This window comes from Diachasmimorpha longicaudata, chromosome 18 (genome assembly GCF_034640455.1).
Source record: "Diachasmimorpha longicaudata isolate KC_UGA_2023 chromosome 18, iyDiaLong2, whole genome shotgun sequence".
NCBI lineage: Eukaryota > Metazoa > Arthropoda > Insecta > Hymenoptera > Braconidae > Diachasmimorpha > Diachasmimorpha longicaudata.
In genome coordinates, this window is record NC_087242.1 from 2,045,620 (window position 1) to 2,065,476 (window position 19,857).

At 41.4% G+C, this 19,857-nt stretch overlaps 2 protein-coding genes across 4 annotated transcripts; one reads left to right on the plus strand and one right to left on the minus strand.

Annotated features, from left to right (window-relative positions):
• Positions 1-19: 19 nt before the first annotated feature.
• LOC135171128 (odorant receptor 94b-like) lies at positions 20-11,860 on the plus strand. 2 transcript variants are annotated; one of them, XM_064137476.1, is made up of 5 exons: positions 20-677; positions 3,815-4,231; positions 7,438-7,642; positions 11,167-11,322; positions 11,442-11,860. In XM_064137476.1, the coding sequence occupies exons 1-5, from the start codon at positions 322-324 to the stop codon at positions 11,493-11,495; spliced, it is 1,188 nt and encodes a 395-aa protein (XP_063993546.1). In that variant the 5' UTR covers positions 20-321; the 3' UTR covers positions 11,496-11,860. The 2 variants fall into 2 exon arrangements, with proteins under 2 accessions (XP_063993546.1, XP_063993547.1); XM_064137477.1 differs by lacking the exon at positions 3,815-4,231.
• LOC135171118 (WD repeat-containing protein 35) lies at positions 11,167-19,838 on the minus strand. Of its 2 annotated transcripts, none has more exons than XM_064137461.1 (3): positions 19,251-19,838; positions 15,819-18,715; positions 11,167-13,972 (listed from the first exon to the last, which is right to left on the minus strand). In XM_064137461.1, the coding sequence occupies exons 2-3, from the start codon at positions 18,470-18,472 to the stop codon at positions 13,093-13,095; spliced, it is 3,534 nt and encodes a 1,177-aa protein (XP_063993531.1). In that variant the 5' UTR covers positions 18,473-18,715; positions 19,251-19,838; the 3' UTR covers positions 11,167-13,092. The 2 variants fall into 2 exon arrangements, with proteins under 2 accessions (XP_063993531.1, XP_063993530.1); XM_064137460.1 differs by having other exon boundaries at positions 18,792-19,838.
• Between the last annotated feature and the right edge of the window lie 19 nt (positions 19,839-19,857).

The following is a 19,857-nucleotide window of genomic DNA, read 5'->3' on the forward strand; positions in this document are numbered from 1 at the left end:
AGTGACATTTCATTTTACCACTTTACTACTGATTTAATACCCTCACCCAAATCGCCACATTTATTTTTCAATGTGAAATGAAGACTCTTCAACAACTCCGAGTTTTTCCATCTTCTGCATTAACGATGAAAGAAATGCAACAACGGTGCATAAGAAATGATTTCCAAGGGGTGGCTACCCCTAGCCCCTTGAGAACTTTCAGCCTGATTATGAATAATATCCAAGTGCCACGTGGAACGGAAAAAAAGGAAACGAATCGAGGAAAAAGTCGAGCTGGACGACAATTCTCTGCGGTAGGGGCTATTGGTCTGACCCTTGGCGATGCTGCCGTACAGTTTTGTCATTCTCCAGGTGTTGGGGTTATGTCGATCGGTGAACTGGCAGGAGGGATGGAAGACGAGGCTCTACGACTGCTACACGTACATCATGTTATTTCTGCTGTACACCAATGCCCTTTTCCAAACGATCTACGTGTTCACGGGCTTCAAGAATATCGATACGCTGATTGATGACTGTTTTATTCTTCTCACCACTATCAATAGTGGATTCAAGGCGACGATTTTCGTGCGACAACGACAGGAGATCGTGGATCTGCTTCGGATTTACCGGAGCCAAATGTGTGTACCGAGAAACGCAGCTGAGGAGTTCATTCGAGACAAATACGATCGGGTCATTCAGTAAGAATTTTTCATTATTTATGGAATTGTGTTTTGGTTAGTTGATGATTTCGAGATTTTGATATAAAAATGAAGGAATTCATGACAATAAATGAATAATTAATGAATTATTAGTTGATAAATAATAGAAAGAGGAATTTCAAATAATAATAGGAGATTGTTTATTCGTAATTGATGAATAATTTACGAATAAATAAATAATAAAAGAGATCTTCTGTGCGATGAGCAATTTATTTATTTGTAAGTGAGCTTCTGCTTTGGGTTTTGATGGATTTGATGGATTATTTTTCCCACCCAAATTTCAGCCAATAGAATTGCACCATTTGTTGATATTTTGTATAGCCTACCTCGAATATCAGCGATTATTTTTCCCATCCAAATCTTGGCCAATAGGATTGCACCATTCGACGTTATTTTATATAGTCAACACGGTATTTCAGCGGAAATTCTTGGAAATTTCACTGGAAATTTTGCATGTTGATATATATAAAAAAAAAACAAATGTTGAAGTAACCCTCAATTGTATCTGACAGATTAAATGGCAATTCGTTGAAAATTATGTCTCATGGTGCAATTCTATCGGCCAAGATTTGGATGCAAAAAATAATCCCCCGAATACCACTCGAACTTCGAAATTATCTGATATTTCCCTCAAGGTTCCCTACAAACAAATAAGCTTGTCAAGTTTTCCAGAAAAATCGTGATTTTTAAACTGGAAAACTTGACACGTTCATGTGTTTGCAACGAACCTACCGGGAAATATCCGATAATTTCGGAGCTCTTGTGGTATTATATGCGATAATTTTTTGAATATTTTGGTAAACAAACGACACTTAACCAAATAAACCTCTTTTCATGTCATGGCACAATTCTCTTGGCCGAAATTTGGATAGGAAAAATAATCCCCTGAATACCACTCGAGCTTCAAAATTATAGAATATTTCCCTCTAGGTTCCCTGCATACAAATGAAGTCGTCAAGTTTTTCAGGAAAAATCACTCGTGCTTCGCACTCGTGATTTTTTAGCCTGAAAAACTTGACTCCTTCATTTGTTTGCAACGAATCTATCGGGAAATATTCGATAATTTTGAAGCACTTGTGGTATTATATGTGATTATTTTTCCCACCCAAATTTCAGCCAATAGAATTGCACCATTTGTTGATATTTTGTATAGCCTACCTCGAATATCAGCGATAATTTTTTGAATATTTTGGTAAACAAACGACACTTAACCAAATAAACCTCTTTTCATGTCATGGCACAATTCTCTTGGCCGAAATTTGGATAGGAAAAATAATCCCCTGAATACCACTCGAGCTTCAAAATTATAGAATATTTCCCTCTAGGTTCCCTGCATACAAATGAAGTCGTCAAGTTTTTCAGGAAAAATCACTCGTGCTTCGCACTCGTGATTTTTTAGCCTGAAAAACTTGACTCCTTCATTTGTTTGCAACGAATCTATCGGGAAATATTCGATAATTTTGAAGCACTTGTGGTATTATATGTGATAATTTGTTATGAGGACTTTTTTCTTCAGCTTTTTTTCTTCTCAACAAAAAAAAATATGATGAAAATTCATTATTTAATAGGAATGATTAGATATGTAAACTATTTTTCAAAAATTCTGTGTTTAACGCTTGTCTGTATATGTCCTTTTGCAATTAATGATACGTGGCTTTGTAAAGTTGACTAAATATCACTAAAATTTGAAGATCTATCATATTTTATTTGAGTTTGATTGAAAAATTGATAGAAATCCTTTGAAAATTTTCTATTTTTAAAAGCAAAAGATAAAAAACTATTAAGTGGACTGTGAACGGAGTTAAATCTACGGGAGTTAGGAATAAACGCACGATCTATGTCAAAACTATAGAAAAAGAGAGTCGATACTCTACGATCTTGCTATCGTCAAAAGAGCTTGAAAACTGAATGTTGTAAAGGAAAATGCCGAGTTGGGTGTTCACATTCTACGTAACCTATGAAGTAAAATTTGGTGAATTTCAATTGGTTAAGAAATATGTGCGGACATTTTCATTTGTCCATCTCTTGTGAGGGTGTAGTCCAGTGGTTCGGAACCCACTTAAAAATGTAGGTCCACTCGTGTTCTCATATGGGGATACGATCATACATGAACACCGCAGCCAAACTATTGATAATATCTATGTGGAAAAACCTAAAACAGCAAAGAGAGCAAGCCGATGAATGAGACAAAAGAAATGCTGGTATGCAATTGCGAGGTACAGCATAGTCGAAAGCTTCACCTACTGATGGTTAGGAGGCAACTCCTTTTTTTTTTGTGAGGGTGTAGTGAGTGGAGCTCCAAAGGTAGAAGGGGAAAGGACCTCCCAAGTTCGGAACATGGTTGTGGCTGAATGGCGATCATAAAGTCATAAATGATCTGCGGGTTGAAGTGAGCAAATAACTTTCCCGACTTGAAGGATAACATAAAACTCAAAAAGTGTCTTAAAATTGGAGAAAATTCCGAAATTTATATTTTCGTTACGTAGGCGCGGAAAGCGCTACCTACTCGACTGGTTTGAGGACCATAGGTTAATAGTAGATTATGGCGTGAGGACGATAGGTGGAGGACTTCACACTCCTCACAATCCTCCACTTTTCGTCCTCATGCCATAATCTACTATTTTTGCTGCAATAAACTTTTGGTTTAAAATGAAGAGAATACCCTAGTAGGAGATGACAAACGGCCAACAGTGGGCCGAGGCTCGGCCCGTATTGGCCGACACTGGGCCAGTATCGGCCGATTGTCGGCCAGTATCGACCGATTGTCGGCCAGCATCGGCCGATTGTCGGCCCGTATTGGCCGATTGTCGGCCAGTTCTCATCTCCTACGTGGGATATTTCCAAATGACGGATTATCCGAAATGTGGCGTTTATGATTGAAGTATTTTGAAGGAAAATAAAAATAAAAATTTTAAGATATATATATTCAAAGACAAATTTGGCAATAAAAGAAATTCTGTCTGAGGGGGAATTGTTGAGGTTCCCTTTTTTGTTTAAATTTAAATTACCCCATCACGATGAACGATTCCACGACGGAACAGTAGGAATGCAAATGTTTTTTAGCACTTATTCATCTTCATAATTATCGCAGGCTTCTAAATTTTTATAATTTTCAGCAATTTGAGCTTATATTACATAAGCTTCACCATGTGCACCGTGACATTCCAGACATACTCTCAATGGCGGCAAGTGGTACCTCGTGGAGAACTTATTTACAAAACATGGCTACCCTATGACAATTCGCGTCCCCTCACCTTCTGGATATCCCATACACATCAAATGATCTGCCAATTCACGGATGCCAGCGTTAGTTGCACGTACGGTGTTATCGTTGCAGCGTTGATGATTCATATAACTGCGCAATTTGTTATTCTCAAACATCGCTTTGAGAACCTAGCGGCGTCCCTGGGGTTCGGGGACGCGAATGGTAGAGGGCTCTCGAAAGCGAGAGAGAATGATCAGCACGAGGAGATCGTGAGCATGGAGAGGGAAAAACTGACCGAGTGCATCAAACATCATTTATTTATATTCGAGTTGAGTATATGATCTTGGGAATTTGATGATTTGTGAAATATGTGAACTGCTGAAAAAGCAAAAATGAATTTTCGTAAAAAATTCGTTGAGAGAAAATTTTTGTGTAGGGGTTTGCCCTCAAAATTTTTGAAAAATAATTTGACATGAAAAACAGCGCAAAATGATAGTTTTTTTTTTATCGTATGAAACTTTTGTTTGACGATCATTTTCATTCCTAGTTATTTTCAAAAATTTTAAGGATAAACCGCAACACAAAACTCTTTATTGGTGGATTTTTTACAAAAATTCATTTTTTACAAAAATTTATTTTTGTTTTTTTTTCAGCAGATTTCAGATTTTTTTTTCAAAATAAAAAAAAAAATTATATTTTATGAAGTTTCTTTGTTAAAATTGAATTTAAAATTCAATTGAATCGAGTTCATTTCTTTTTTTTGCTTTTGTCAATGTTCTCAACACATTCAAATCTACTGTTGGTAACACTTCAATGTCGTACGCACATTTGAGGCTCCATTCAGGTGGATCAGTGCTGCCAATACCGCAAATTGATTCTCACAATTTCATAACGTGAAGTCGGCAGAATTTGAATATGAGACCATTTCTATGCGCGTATTTTTAAAAGTATTGATCCGAAAAACGTTAAAGCTGTACAAATCAAAAGACCACAGACACTTCTATATAACTACGGCCAATATCATAATCCATTGTCCACTGCTCGACATAATTATCAAAAATCATTTACACGGTGTATCGTTTGGAAGACACTTCCGAACGTCGTGGTAAACTTTGTTCCTATTTATAAAAGCAGAAGCACATAAATGAAGTTCATCCGAGTCGAAATCGCGCAAGGTCTTTCCCATTGGCTAATTAAATAAATGAAGTTTCACGTTAGTCGAAAAGGCGAAAACGTTCGTGTTCCTAAAAGCATCCATTGTGAATCAAGTTACCTCTCTCATCATATTTATAACCAACGACTTTCACATTCGTTCTTTTACGGTGTGATCACCCTTCATCAGTCTATGAAAGCACAAGCACATTAATTAAATTAAATTAACCACAGAAGTCATCGACTAACTTCATGTGTAAGACTTTCTCCTAATTGGTCAATGTGTTTGAGGCGGCAAATCAAAATAGGGGGCGTAAAGCGAGCATTCGGTCTCGTCGGATATTAAAATGGATGGATAAAATACTCGAAAACACAACACTCTTGATGTTAATAAAAAATATATTTGGTTGATTATGGATTGTACAATATCACAGTGGACTGTATTGGCTAGGAGCCGGATAGCTCAGTTGGGAGAGCACCCGATGCATAATCGGAAGGTCCCGGGTTCAAACCCCGGTCTGGACTATCCATTTTTTCAGTAATTTTTCTTGCAAAAATCATATGGAGAATTATCCTGTTCCCCTTCCTACCTCATCCAAAAATCCTATCCAACGATTTCCTTTGACGTCACAAGAAATGTGGAACGCTATATAAACTTCCCGTCTTGATGATAAAAATGAATGATGGTTGATGAATGATGGTTGAACGGTTGATTGTAACTGACTAAAAATGAGCAAGTCGCAGCTTTTATATCCAACAACAAATGCTGTGATCGGCTCAGTATTGTAAAATTGGGGAATTCCCGGATTAACTAAATATTAGAAATCTAACACTCCAAATATTGGGACTCATAAAGTTCAGGTTGGGTCAAGATCCCCTGGGACGCTGATGATGGTCATGGGGACAAGGCATATAGTGACATGGGATTAGGAATTTTAATGTAGTGGAGATGATTTTATGAGAATACACTCAAAAAGGAAAAATATGGCGTTTAGCGCAAATAACAGGAAATAAGTGGGGAAAATTGAGGCATAGATGTTCCAGTAATGAAATGTATAATCCTAATAAGACACAAAATCAAGAAAGACTTGATATCACGACTCAACACACAGAATGAAATTTTGGATAAAAATTAGTCCTCTAGCGGACGAAACGTGGGTGGAAATGACAATGAACTATTTTGTAGGTCAAGTTTTGCGACAAAAAGGAGACTTGGGAGGCTATGTTTGTGATAAAACTAACTTTCGTCCCTCGTTTCACCCCCTCGAGGTCTAATTTTTACTGAAAATTCATTTCTATCTAGAGATAGTCCCTAATTTCTATAATCATTCATCTAAAATCCTCCATTTTCACTCAGAAAATGCGACGAAACAGAATTCCGTTATAATAAAATGGGGAACTTGCATGATTTTTTTTTATTTTTTTTTTACATAGTTAATGGTCCTAATAATAGATTTTTCATGAAAAATCATTTAAAAAATCGTTTAACAATTAATTATCGATTGTTCAAAAAGTGAAATTTTCAAATGCTCCAAAAGTTGTCATGACGTCATCAGGCGGGTCCTATACTTCCGCATGTGGCGCCATCTACCGGATCATAGATTCCTACCGTCGGTATATCAAATTTACCTAACCTTAATTGATTAAACCTATTTAAACTGATTTAACCTTAACTGATTAAAACACTCACAAATACTCCAAAATGTCAAATGACAGTAAAAAAGTTAAAAAACAACCATACAAATATTGTTTTGTACCATCGTGTGCGAACTCAACTGTGGCAACACCGAATAAAGTGTTTATAACAGTTCCTGCGTGCAAAAATATTCGATAATTGTGGTCTGAAGCCGCAGGTTATTCTCACCCATTACTGGGCAGAAGTGACATTTAACAATATAACCTCTACTGTATGTTGACACCGGCTGACGTTTAGAAAAATATCAGTGCTGTCATCTAGCGGCTGCAATAAGAACCCGGAGTCACCGCCTGATGACGTCACGAGCGTTAAAACATGGTTCAAAATTATGCAATTTTCGATTGATTGTTAAAAAAAAACTGCAATGTGTTAGAATGCATTTTTCATTGGAGAGTATTCCATAGGCGTCAAACTATTTATTAATACATTTATTTCTCAAATCTGGGCCGCATGCAAGTTCCCCATTGTATAGACCTCTCGGCTAGAAAAAAAAACTCACATTACACAGATGTCGCCCTCGGCTTCGTCTCCGCCAACAATTTCACGTGATCTGAGAGATTTCTTTTCTAGCCTAGGTATATAATCCATTATTCATTTACATATAGATGTTATACGACGAACGAAAATATTACATTTTGTTTATTATATTTAAGCACTATATTATCTGATAAATGATCCGCTTTCAGATGCGTGGAGACCTCCAATGACATTTTCAGTGCTACCATCCTAGGCCAGTACATGGCGAGTTCATTCATCCTCTGCGGAACAGTCTACAAAGTATCAAAAATGGCTAGTTTTGATTCTGCTTTGATCGGCGTCCTCATGTATTTGGCGTGCATGCTCTTCGATATATTTTTACCGTGCTACTATGGCCACAAGGTCACTACTGCGGTAAGGACATTTTCCTTCAAGTACACGGAGAAAAAAGTCACAAAAAATTACTTTTTTGTCACTGCTGCCACCAAAGAGCATTGACTGAAGTGGAGGCTCAGTTCCGGGGGTTTGAGTGACCCCAGCGGCATCGTAGTACCTCACCCCACAAGAGGCATAGGCAAGAGTTGCGAATCAAGAAACCATTCGATTGTTTTGTCCAAAAGTAAAAAAAAAATTGGTAGAACCGGTCCCGGTAGTAGAGTTTGGAATGACGCCTCCCGAATCTCCTTAACTTTGAATGAAGCATCCTCATATCCACCTTTCTGCTCATCCTAATGTCATCTAATTTCAATGGAAAAAAAGTATTTCAATGACGCAGAGGACTGCACCTCCATTTTTAACTGGTCCCTCTGACAGCGAAACTGTTATTGAGGAATTGTTGAATGGGCTGATGGGCAGACACCCAGTTTAGCTATTTTTGTGTAGACGGTGCTCCTTGATAAGTGGAGTGCTTGAGTTGCTGTCAGCCACCGCCTGATCTAGTGACAGCGAATTTAGTTTTCCTGCGATGACTCCATAGCAGCTGGATGGTTGCAGAGCTGCTGACGCCTCCCAACTTTGTTGCCAAAATTACGGCTCACTGTTGCTGCTGAGCTTAGCTGAAAGCTCCTGGAAGGCTGCAGTCAGGGCTTCCAGGGATTTCTCGAGGGAATCTAGCCTATACTCCACCGTCGAGTTGTTAGGAACAGTACCTGATTGAGTGGATGGTGACGTTGCGTGGTTGTTTGCCATGACCTGAGAGCCTTTATGGTTTTCCATGGCTATGTCAGCGACCTCGGCCAGCTGGTCCAGAGTGCTGTTGTTCTTCACGGGCTTCAGTATCCTGCTCACGAGATCAGGCAACAACGCCAGCCATCTGCTGCGGAGGAGGTCTTCGGATGCTGTGTTGCCAGCAACCGTCCTCATTTCCCTGAGAAGTTCACTGGGCTTCCGATTTCCGAGCTCAAGTTCTGCCAAAAGTTTCTGGAGTCGAGCCTCAAAAGAATCGGTGAAGCGTTTAATTAGGCTACTTTTCAAAGAGCAATACTTATCTTGCGCAGGGGGTGCCTTGAGGACGTCGGACACCTCCTCCACAGTCTCGGACTTCAGCATGGAAATTACCGATTCGTACTTTAACTGATCATTAAAAATGCCTCGAGTTGCGAATTGGGCTTCCACCTGGATGAACCAGATTTCTGGATCGCTTGCCCAAAACTCAGGAAGTCTAAGTTGACTTACGGCCAGGATGTCGGCATCGGTACAGCCGAATGACCGTTGGCCTTCCGGTTGTTGATGGTTGGCACTTGTGAATGAGTAATTGAAGGTCATGGTGCAGTGAATGACTTGTGTGACATGTGGAGTAGTGAGGTTAGGTGGCTCGATATTTCGCAATCCGGTTGAATCACGTCGGGGTCACCAATTTAACTATTCTGAGTCCTAACCTCGGGTAAAGAAAATTCTCACGTGTCAGGTACGATAGGTACGATTTATTCACCCTCTTGAAATATATGTATATCTTAATAACAATCAGTCTACAACAATATTCGCCATGCGGGTGGTGTAGGCGGACATCACAGTTTGTGTTTGTAACCTCTCGTTGTACTCCCGCGCTCAGCTCACGCCCTACGCATGCGGCTGCGCATCAGTGCGATTCCTCTGCGCCGGCGACGTGATCTGCGTCGGCGCACTCGAATGCCTGCCAGTCAGTGAGGTAAGCGCGGTTTGCGCAGGCGCTCCGGAGCTCGTGGAGATCCGAGTCGCCAGATCAGGATTACATGTGGCGCCCTGCCTCTTGTGGGGTGAGGTACTACGACGTCGTTGGGGTCACTCAAACCCCCCAGAGCTGAGCCTCTACTTCAGTTAAGGGGTTATTCTCATGTAAACGCCTATATTTTACCACATTTTCGGAATTTTTTTTTTATGCGACAACAAACTTCAATCATGTTGATTTTTCAATATATTTTTATTTGTATTTTGAAATATACGAAAAAAATTTTTTTTCTCGTTTTTTACATTTTTAACATATATTTTTTTAAAGTCAAAGTAGTCCCCAACAAAAAAAGGTAGTTCACTGGTCAAGGTGATAGCGGCTGTTCATGTTGTCTGAACTAAAAAAATCGAATGGATTATTATTCAGTAGATCTGTGCCTATCGTCCCTACCAAATATAATCAATTTCATTAAAAACAAAAAAAAATATCGAACTTCAAAAAAAAATCACGAAAATCTCGTTCTTTTTCGTTACAAATCGTTTAAAAAAAATATGAAGATATTGTCGAAAATAAACAATTGTGGTAGGGACGATAACTATAAATGAGTAGAAGAACATGTGTAAATTTTAAAGCAATCGGTTGAATACTTTTTCTTGTAGGACCTTGACCGTTTCAGAAAATGATGATTCGAGAAAAACGCGTTTAAAGTTTAAAGCCTGGTAGACAATCGCTTACGAGACGTTGGCGACTATGAGCTGTAACTTATCAAATACTATGAATTTCGGTCTGAATTTTTCACAGCATGTTTTCAATAGGTTTTACTGTCAAAATATATAAAAAAAAAAAAAAAAATCGATTTTTTGAAGTGCTCACATGAGAATAACCCCTTAATCCTCTTTGGCTGCCACGTTCAGCCCATCTCGAAAAGTGTCTTTTCGTTTACAACTAAACGAAAAGTCAACACTTACAAAGAAAAGACTTTTTGTCACTGCGGCTACGTTCAGGCCGTGCAGAAACGCCCTTTTCGTTTATTTGTAAACGATGACACAAATGACACAGTTCGCCACTCCCTGAACGCAACAGCACTAGCAAAAGCTATTGTTAGGATACACTTGCCACGGGGAGGTTTTAACTCGTGTGGTTGGCACGTAGAGTCCCTTGATACCGTCCCTGTCGACATGTATATCTGTGCATGCGGAGCCCAAAACCTCCCATCTGACTTCATCAAGTCCGCTGCATCTTGTGCATAGGCGAAGAGGGCCCTCCTCTGTCAACCCGCACCTATTGCATAGGGGGTCAGTCCCTTTGCCTATTCTCGATAGGTGCAGAGCCAGGGGCCAGTGCCCAGTGATAAGCCCCACTATAGCTCGGAGCTTAGCCCTGTTTAGGCCCAACAAAGCTTCTGCCATCTTCCTTGTGGGTCTTTTCAGGAGAGATTTTGTGTGTCTGGCGCCCGTTTCCGAGCCCCACCTAACCACAATCCTCTTGTCGCCACGTTCCTTAATTAGGTCTTTCCCAAAGTCAGTGTGCATGCCTACGTGCTCTACTTCCCCCTGAGAGGCCCTCCTGCACCCGTCTTTAGTTAGCTCATCGCCTATGATGCCAGAATTTTTTTTTTATGTCATTTTCATTTTATTTTATTTTTTATTTTATTTTATTTTATTTCATTTTTATTTTATTTTATTTCATTTTTTATTTTTGTTTTATTTCATTTTTATTTCATTTTATTTTCACCCTAAATGACGTGCCACGTCTTTACTATTAATGCGAAACCTTCAATTCGTAAAAACAGAGTTTCAGACTTTCCGAGGGGGTCTACAACATGGACTGGTCGGCATTAAAAATACCTACGAAGAAGAGCTTGGCCCTAATAATGCGCAGATGCCTGAAACCACTGAGATTCACCAGTGGTTACGTAGTGGAGCTGTCTCTGGACTCATTTGGTGGAGTAAGAATATTTTAATTTAGTTATTACCTTCTAAAGTTGTAGTGCCGAACAGTTTAAATGTAATTCTCAATTTGTTTTCGTTTTATTTATATCAAGAATTACATTCCCCCACTTTTCAGCTCATCAAAACATCCTACTCCATATTCAATCTTCTGAAGCAGCAGAACAATTGATCTCGCATTGACGACTATCAATTGTCCGCAGAACATCATTTAAGGAACGACACAAAGGCATCATCTTCTTCAAAAGTAGTCAAAATGGTTAAACGAGTACTGGTACAGCTGTTACGATTATGAATTCCTGCAATTTTATCTTTCAATTAGCCAATTTCTCAATCGAACTTGAAAAATTCTCCCCTAGAGGTCCGTAGCATCGTCTGGGACAAATAAGGTATGATTTATCGGCCATTGCTAACGCCCCTATCGAACTTTGTGACCTTTATTCAGAAATTGGCTAATTTCCATTTTACTTAAATGTGATATTGCTCCACGAATAATCGATCAATTAATTAACTTATTAAAAACACAGTCAAACAAAATTTGTCAGTGAAATTTATTTGAGAACAAATAGAAAACTTAACTTACGTCATGATTGAAACGACTGGACGGCACATAAAGAAGATTGGACGGATTATGTTCCTTATAATACTCATAATTTCCATAAAATCGACGAAATCAAGGGAAAGCAAGATCATCGCAGATTATTATTAAGTAATAATACCCCAAGACTTTCAAAATTATCGGATATTTCCCGAGAGTTTCGTTGTGTAGCAACGAGAGGGATAAGTTTTGGAGGTTAAAAATCGAGGGTTTTACTGCCAAACTTATCCCAATCGGTGTTACGCAGGTCAACTGGAAGGAAATATCCGATTAATTTTGAAGGTCGAGGGGTATTTGACTCGATTATATTTTTCATTCCAATTTCAAGGAATTAAATGGCATTTGGCGTCATATGGTATGGTTTTTCACTAGTAGTTGTGGCGTCTCCTGCGTATATTTTCTGTCTGCACAAAATGGAGAGAACTGTTTCCAAATTGTGACTTTTCTCTTCACCGTATTATTAGGAACATTTTTTTTTAATTTTTTGATCAATAATCTCCAAGGATTCTCCTCCAAATCTGCTCATGTCGAGGTAAAGTCTCTGAACTTGATTTTTTCTAATGACAGTTTTGGGGTTTGAAACGCGTACAAATTGTTTATCCGATATTTTTCATTGCTCAGCAACAAACAGGGAAATATTCGAAAAATATCCGAAGTAAAACCGTTCCCCTAGTACCACATGACGGGAAATGCCACCATTTGATTGGTTGAAATTGGGATGAAAAAAATAATCAATGTCAACAATTTCCTTTTTGTCACTGCAGCTACGTTCAGACCGTGTGGAAAATCCCCTTTTCGTTTATTTGTAAACAATCACACAAATGACAGTTCACCACACGCTGAACGTAACATCACTAACAAAAACTACAATTCGGATACTCGTGCCACGGGGTATTTTAACTCCTGTGGTTGGCAGCCCTCGGCGTCACCTCAGGCCGCCAACTTCACACTCGTTACCACCCCCTCCCACTCGTATCAAAATATACCATTTTTTCCTTGACTGTCACAAAAACAAGAAACTCGCGCTGACAAATCTGCACTACAAAAAATATCAACAGCAAAGACCCTCCAGAAAGATCCAAATCTGCGATGTTTTTTTACAAAAACGATTCTTCCAGGCGAATAAAACTTCATTAATTCTTGTTTATCCCTTCGTCCTGCTCCGCTAAAATTACATATACGTAATAGTGCTGTGACAAAGTGGACAAGATCCAAGACTGACGACGTCTCTCTCGCCAGCTGCGTGATGTCGACAAACAGTGCAGATCCAGGCATTAGTGAGGTCCATGAGAGGTCGTCCAGTGGCAACACAAGCAGGAAACCTCGTGGTGCAATTGGGACAGGCGACACACCAATCAGGAACGAGGGTTTCACAGCTGACGCACTCGGATTTCACGTTCTTCGAGTCCTTGGGTGGATTATTCAGAAAAATCTTCAGTGCAAGTTCCTCGTACTCCTCCCTCTTGGCCTCGGATATCCTGTCGAGGCTCTCGAGCTTGATGAATGCCTTGGAGCAGGTGGAGAACGCCCTGTTGACCGAGCTCGATAGCGCCAGCAGACAGTAGACGTCCTCGGAGTCCAGGATGTCCTCGTACTCCCTCAGCCTCAACGACGTCTTCATGGCGGCGTCAAAGTCACCACTGTAGATTTGCCTGTGAGCTAGGAGGAGGTAGTGGAAGGCCTCGGCTCCTCTCCAGGAATTCTCGATCACCCTGGAGTCTTCGTTGCTCTCAGTCATCCCCATGACGACGTTACTCCTGCCTCCTTTCCCCGCTGGACTGCTGTTGATGTGGTCCTCGATGAGCAGCGCCGCCAGCACGTAGATCTTCTTTACCCTCAGGGGATTGGCTCGCAACTTCGTCTGCTCCTCGGCCAGTTTCAGCAGCAGCTTTGCTGCTTCCAGGAAGCAGTTGGCACTTCGGTACAACTCGATCGCCTGAAGTCGCTTTCCGTTCGACAACAAGTGATTGGCGTATTTGTTCATGAGATCGTTTATCTGCGCCATTTTGTACGTCTTCGCGAGGTCCACCGCTTGGTCCCAGTGGTTCAACCTGCAAATGGATTTCAGTCATTTTTATGGTGAATCAGAAAATCGGTTGGTGGAGATGCGGAACTGATTGTGAAGGTGGAGCAGGAGATTTTCTACGTAATAATGTTTTCTATACTGACGGATTGCTCCATATAGGCAAGAAAAGTGAATGGAAGAAATGGCTAGGAGCCGGATAGCTCAGTTGGGAGAGCACCCGATGCATAATCGGAAGATCCCGGGTTCAAACCCCGGTCTGGACTATCCATTTTTTCAGTAATTTTTCTTGCAAAAATCATATGGAGAATTATCCTGTTCCCCTTCCTACCTCATCCAAAATCCTATCCAACGATTTCCTTTGACGTCGCAAGAAATGTGGAACGCTATATAAACTTCCCGTCTTGATGATACACAAAATCTCTCCTGAAAAGACTCACAAAGAAGATGGCAGAAGCTTTGTTCCTATTTATAAAAGCAGAAGCACATAAATGAAGTTCGTCCGAGTCGAAATCGTGTAAGGTCTTTCCCATTGCCCGATTAAATGAATGAAGTTTCGCGTTAGTCGAAAACGTTCGTATTCCTAAAAGCATCCATTGTGAATCAAGTTACCTCTCTCATCATATTTATAACCAACGACTTTCACATTCGTTCTTTTCCGGTGTGATCGCCCTTCATCAGTCTATGAAAGCACAAGCACATTAATTAAATTAAATTAACCACAGAAGTCATCGACTAACTTCATGGGTAAGACTTTCTCCTAATTGGTCAATGTGTTTGAGACGGGAAATCAAAATAGGGCTCGCATTCGGTCTCGTTCGGCCTGAACAGAGCTAAGCTCCGAGCTGTAGTGGGGTTTATCACTGGACACTGGCCCCTGGCTCAATACCTATCAAGAGTAGGCAAAGGGACTGACCCCCTATGGAATAGATGTGAGTTGACGGAGGAAGACCCTCTTCACCTATGCAGAAGATGCAGCGGACTCGATGAAGTCAGATGGGAGATTTTCATGTCATGATATACATGTCAAGGGACTCTACGAATGGGCGCGTAGGGCACAGATACTCGAGACCGTCGACTAGACGGCTGTCTAGGGCAGAGTCTAAAATGGCCGAAGGGCTGATTACACTTCTGGACTAATGAGGACCGTCTAGCGACGATAAAAGTCAAGTATACCGACTGATGATAATGAGGATACCTTCCATGGAATGGTATAAAGCCACTGATAAAAGGGGTAATGGTCGTAAGGCACGTAGAGTTCCTGGGAAAAATAGAAAATGGAGAAGGATTTCGTATGGATCAGATCAAAGAGGATTGAGTTCAGTAGTTTCCGCTTCGTTTCTGGTGCCGAGCACTGGAGTTTTTCCAAAATTTTTCTGTCTGTGCATTCGCATCAAGATAATTAGGGAAAAAAAACTCAATCGATCGATAATGCTACAGTTGAGTTTACGGGGAAAAAAACGTAAATCCCCAGGTTAGACCTCATCTTTTACGTCCCAAAAATCCTAATCTACGAAGTTAGATCTCGTAATTTACGTATCTAAAATGGTAATTTACGTTTTCAAACTGGTAATTTACATTTTTATTGCAACGTAATTTACGTCATTAAAACCGTAATTTACGACTTTGAAATCGCAGTTTACCCTTTAAAAATCGTAAATTACGTTTCAGAAATCACAATTTACATTTTCAACTTCATGATGTACCCAATTCATAACCATAATTACCATTAAACTTTTCAAAATAACAATTTACATGGAAAAAAATTCTGTAAAAAATTTTAAATCCCGTATGTAACAATTATTTTTCCTGTTCCCCAAATTGATAAAGATTTTCGAAAATTATCGCAAAATAAATCCACCACAATAACAAACCTCACACAGGTGTCAACCGCCTGTTTAACATCTCCATATTTGATGTACGCAGCGACCGCCTGAGGGCACATCCCCACCGACGCCAGCATCCTGGCGACAGTCTTCAACGTCGATGATTTATCCGGTAGCTGATCAACAGTCTCCGCGAGGAGTTCATAATCCTCAAGTTTGTAGTAACACTGAATGAGCTTCTCCAGGTTCCTCCCCTTTTCGTAATACTCCCTGGCGCCCTCCCAGTTCTGCCTCTCGGCAAAGTGATCCCCAATTTTATTGTACGCCACCTCCATCTGCTTATCCGTTCCTCCGATCCCCATCTTCATCAGCTGGAGGACCCTGAAGTAGTCCCCCAGCTTCTGCCTCAGGCTGATCGCCAGATCCCTCCGGTCTAGCTCCAGGTACAGTTTCTCTGCCTCGTCGTAGTTACCAAGGAACGCGGCGACCTCCGCCTTCTTCAGCTGATCAGCATGAACACTGTGGAGTCTCTTGATGAACTGGATCCCCAGGTAGTCCGTGCACCGGACCATCGCATTCTCCGCCATCTCCAGGTCTCGAGACTTGAGGGCGGATTCCGCGAGGAGGCGCCAGAGTCGGGGATGAGGATTGTCCTGGATGAAGTCGTACGCCTCCTTGAGGCCGACCTTCGACAGGAGCTCTTTGGTGTCCCTCAAGGACTTGACTTCCAGATCGACGATCAGTTCGGAGCGAATGTCGTCGGGTTTGTGGACCAAATCGTCCAGCAGAATGCAGCGAATCTCGAGATCCTGAAAGGAGCAGATGTACCCGGAACAGGCGATCGGCTCCTCGGGATCCAAACCCCTGATCACGTACATCCTCGTCTTCTCCATGATGGCAAGAAGCGCTGGATTGTCGACTGCCCAGCAGACTGCCCAGACGTCCTTCCTCTCGAACTTGGAAACGTCTTCCTGATCTCCAGTCTCACTCCTCAAGTGCTCAAGATCGAGCATCGTGAGGACGCCAGAAACGTCCAGGATGGAGGCCCTGCTGGAGCTGCAGTTGATGTGAATCCTCTGGGGTCGCGAGGCCACTGTGTAGCGGTTGGTCAGGGTGACCTGAGGCAGGGAATACCTCTGGATCATTCCGGACTCCCTTCCCACGAGCAGAACCTTCTCACTGGACGACACGCAGCAGATGGGGTCCATCGTTGCTTTTCTGTTCACAGGCGTCTCGAAGCTTCGATCCCTGTCGAGGTCCTGGATGACCTCGTTCACCCCAGTCGGCGTGTCGTCCACGTGGTACGTCCGATCCTTCTTCATTCGGGACGAGCTCAAGCTGGCGGACTTTGGTATGCGGAAATTCCAGATGAGGAATTGGTTCCTTGACGCCACTATCACCGAATTACTTGTCATCGTGATCCAGTTGGGCTCGAGCTCCAGGTATTTAGTGTCAATGGGAGTTGCTATGGTGTTGCAGACGATGAGGATGAACTCCTCGCTCTCCTGATTGAGGTCGTTTCGCACCGCCAGGGCGCAGTGCTCCCCTGAGGAAGTTATCGATATCAATGATCTCACGTACTTCGTGCAGCAGGAGTTGTTGCTGGTGTTCCAGAAGGTGATGCAGACCCCGTCCTTGGTGACTCTCTCGTTGGTGAAGACGACGGTGTTGCTGAAGTAGGTCCACTTGTAGTCGGGCCTGATGTTGGCGAAGTAAATGTGGGAGTCGACGGATAGGGCCACCCGGAGGGAGCCGCCCTCCCAGGAGCACGCGGTCACCTCCTTCCCAGGTATCTTCAGCATCCTGACTTGCTTGCCAAAGGGTGTATAGAACTGGATGACGTTGGAGTCCTTGGCCTCACCGCTGATGATGACCGATTGCACTCCGGTGACCGCCAGGAGGGATCCGTAGGTGTTCCACGCACACCAGACGTTCGTCATTCCCGTCTCGATGATCACGGGGCGGTCGTCGTTGGTGTCTCTGAGCAGGTGGACACGTCCTGAGTCGTAGCAGATCGCCAGGGAGGGACAGTCCACCCCTACAAATCCGTATTTACCACTGTACCAGTGCATCGCGACGATGTTCTGGGGTGCGACGGGGAGGTTCATGTTGATGTTCATGAGGAAGGCTCCCTGATTGTCGTAGAGGTGAATACTCCCTGTCCTCAGGCCGAAGAGCAGGAGCTTTCCATTCGGCGACCATTGGACACTCGTCAACGGTGTGTTCTTTAGCTCCTTCCCCCAGATCCGATTGCCATCCACCGATCCCACGATCACCGCACCATCCTCGTAGACGATGCAGATCTTCTGGCCGTCGACACTCCACGACATGCCCTTCACCGTTGACTTGTTGCGGTTGTTGATCATCTCCTCGTACCAGGAGCCCTTGTACAACATCCAGACGACTATGACGCCATTCTGGTCGCTTGACGTCAACTTCTGGTACTCCTCGTTCCAGGTGACCACCTGGACGTGACCCTGGTGACCTTCTAGAGTCTGATTCATGCTGAGGTTGCTTGTGGCGGGGAGACCACGGGATTTAGTGGTTGGACCGGCACTCGGTGGGGTGGAGTCCACCCGGAGGACCTTCAGGAGACCCTCCTCACCACCTACTGCTATGTATCCTTGCTTTTGGTTCCATGCGATGCAGTTCAGCCGGTAGTTGTTGGGGATCGCTATCTTCTTGCTCAAGTAGACGAACATTTTTAGTGATGAGTTCAGAGGGTTCAGAGTCTTTTTATTTATTGAGAAAACTTCAGGACGAAATCTTTGTGACGTCGGAAGAGAGAAAGGTCAAAATATTTATTTTATTTTTTATTTTTATTTGTAAATACTTTTTAAATTTATTTATTTTAGTTATTAGTTGGAAAATATTTGTGGGGCAAATTTTAAGAGGACGTTGATCTGAGCTGATGGCCTTTGAAGAAGGACTCTAGGATGGAATGCCTGCGGATCCACAAATAGAAAATTTTAATTAGAAATTTTAATTAGGAATTTTAATTCGATATGAATTTATACGAACATTTTAATTTTCTTATTGTTGTTATTTTTGTTTTAAACTATTTTAAGGGAGACTTGAGGGGGGGAGGCGTCAGGATGAATTTATGTTTATTAAAAAAATACTTCAAATCAGAATCTCTTCAGAGGAACAAGAAAACGCATCAGAAAATGTTAATTTTAATTAAAAACAATTTTTTTTTGAAAACATTGAGGCGTCAAATTTGAAGACAGAGGCGCCGGCCTGATTTAATATTCATTAAAAAATGACTCTAAGATAAAATTCCGTTAAAGCCACAAACAAAAAATTGTAATTAGAAAATAGGACTTTTAATTCGATATTAATTTATACGAACATTACATTTTTATTATTATTCTTATTTTTGCCTTAAAAAATTTAAAGTCAGACTTGAAGGAGTGGAGGCGGTAGGGTAAATTTGTTTATGAAAAAAAAATTCAAATAAAAATTCCTTCAGTCACATACACATTAAAAAATATTAAATATTTTTAATTCATTTTAATTTACACTAAATTTTCATTTTTGATTCATTTATTATTTTTTTATTTTTGATGGGTTGACTTTCATCTGTGATTTTAGGGGAATTAATCAGAATTTAATGTTTAATTTTAACTGGAAGGGGTTGAGTTGAGTTGAGGGTCCAACTTCAGAGGGAATTGACACACATTTTCGGGGGTAGATCACTGGGGATTTTTAATTTTTGGGAGAAGGGGCTTTAGACGACCTCGCGAAGATTTTAAGGATTTAAATGATTTGCGTCAGTTATACTTTGGGGTTTGTTTCAGACACCACCGGGGGTGGGCGCCATATTTGTTGTGATCGGATCGAAAACTGGTGGGACAGGTGGATATCGCGGGTGCTGTCTACCTGGGTATCCCCTCCAATGGGACAGGTAGGACGGGGTGGGGAGGGACACATTCTGTATTAAATTCACGTGTGAAAAAAACTCATTGAAAAATTAACAATTTTTTACGCCTTTTTTCAATGCACTAGAGTAATAAACTTTATTTTAACAATTTCATCTGTTACGAATCGAGATGTTCAAATGTTTCAAACTAAAATTTTCAAAAAT

Excerpts from the sequence above, each read along its gene's own strand:
- LOC135171118 (XM_064137461.1), bottom strand. The coding sequence starts at position 18,472 with ATGTTCGTCTACTTGAGCAAGAAGATAGCGATCCCCAACAACTACCGG. Across the intron at positions 13,973-15,818 it reads GCGGTTGACACCTGTGTGAG|GTTGAACCACTGGGACCAAG; the intron begins GTTTGTTATTGT and ends ATCCATTTGCAG.
- LOC135171128 (XM_064137476.1), top strand. The coding sequence starts at position 322 with ATGCTGCCGTACAGTTTTGTCATTCTCCAGGTGTTGGGGTTATGTCGA. Across the intron at positions 4,232-7,437 it reads CATCATTTATTTATATTCGA|ATGCGTGGAGACCTCCAATG; the intron begins GTTGAGTATATG and ends ATCCGCTTTCAG. Across the intron at positions 7,643-11,166 it reads GCCACAAGGTCACTACTGCG|AGTTTCAGACTTTCCGAGGG; the intron begins GTAAGGACATTT and ends TCGTAAAAACAG.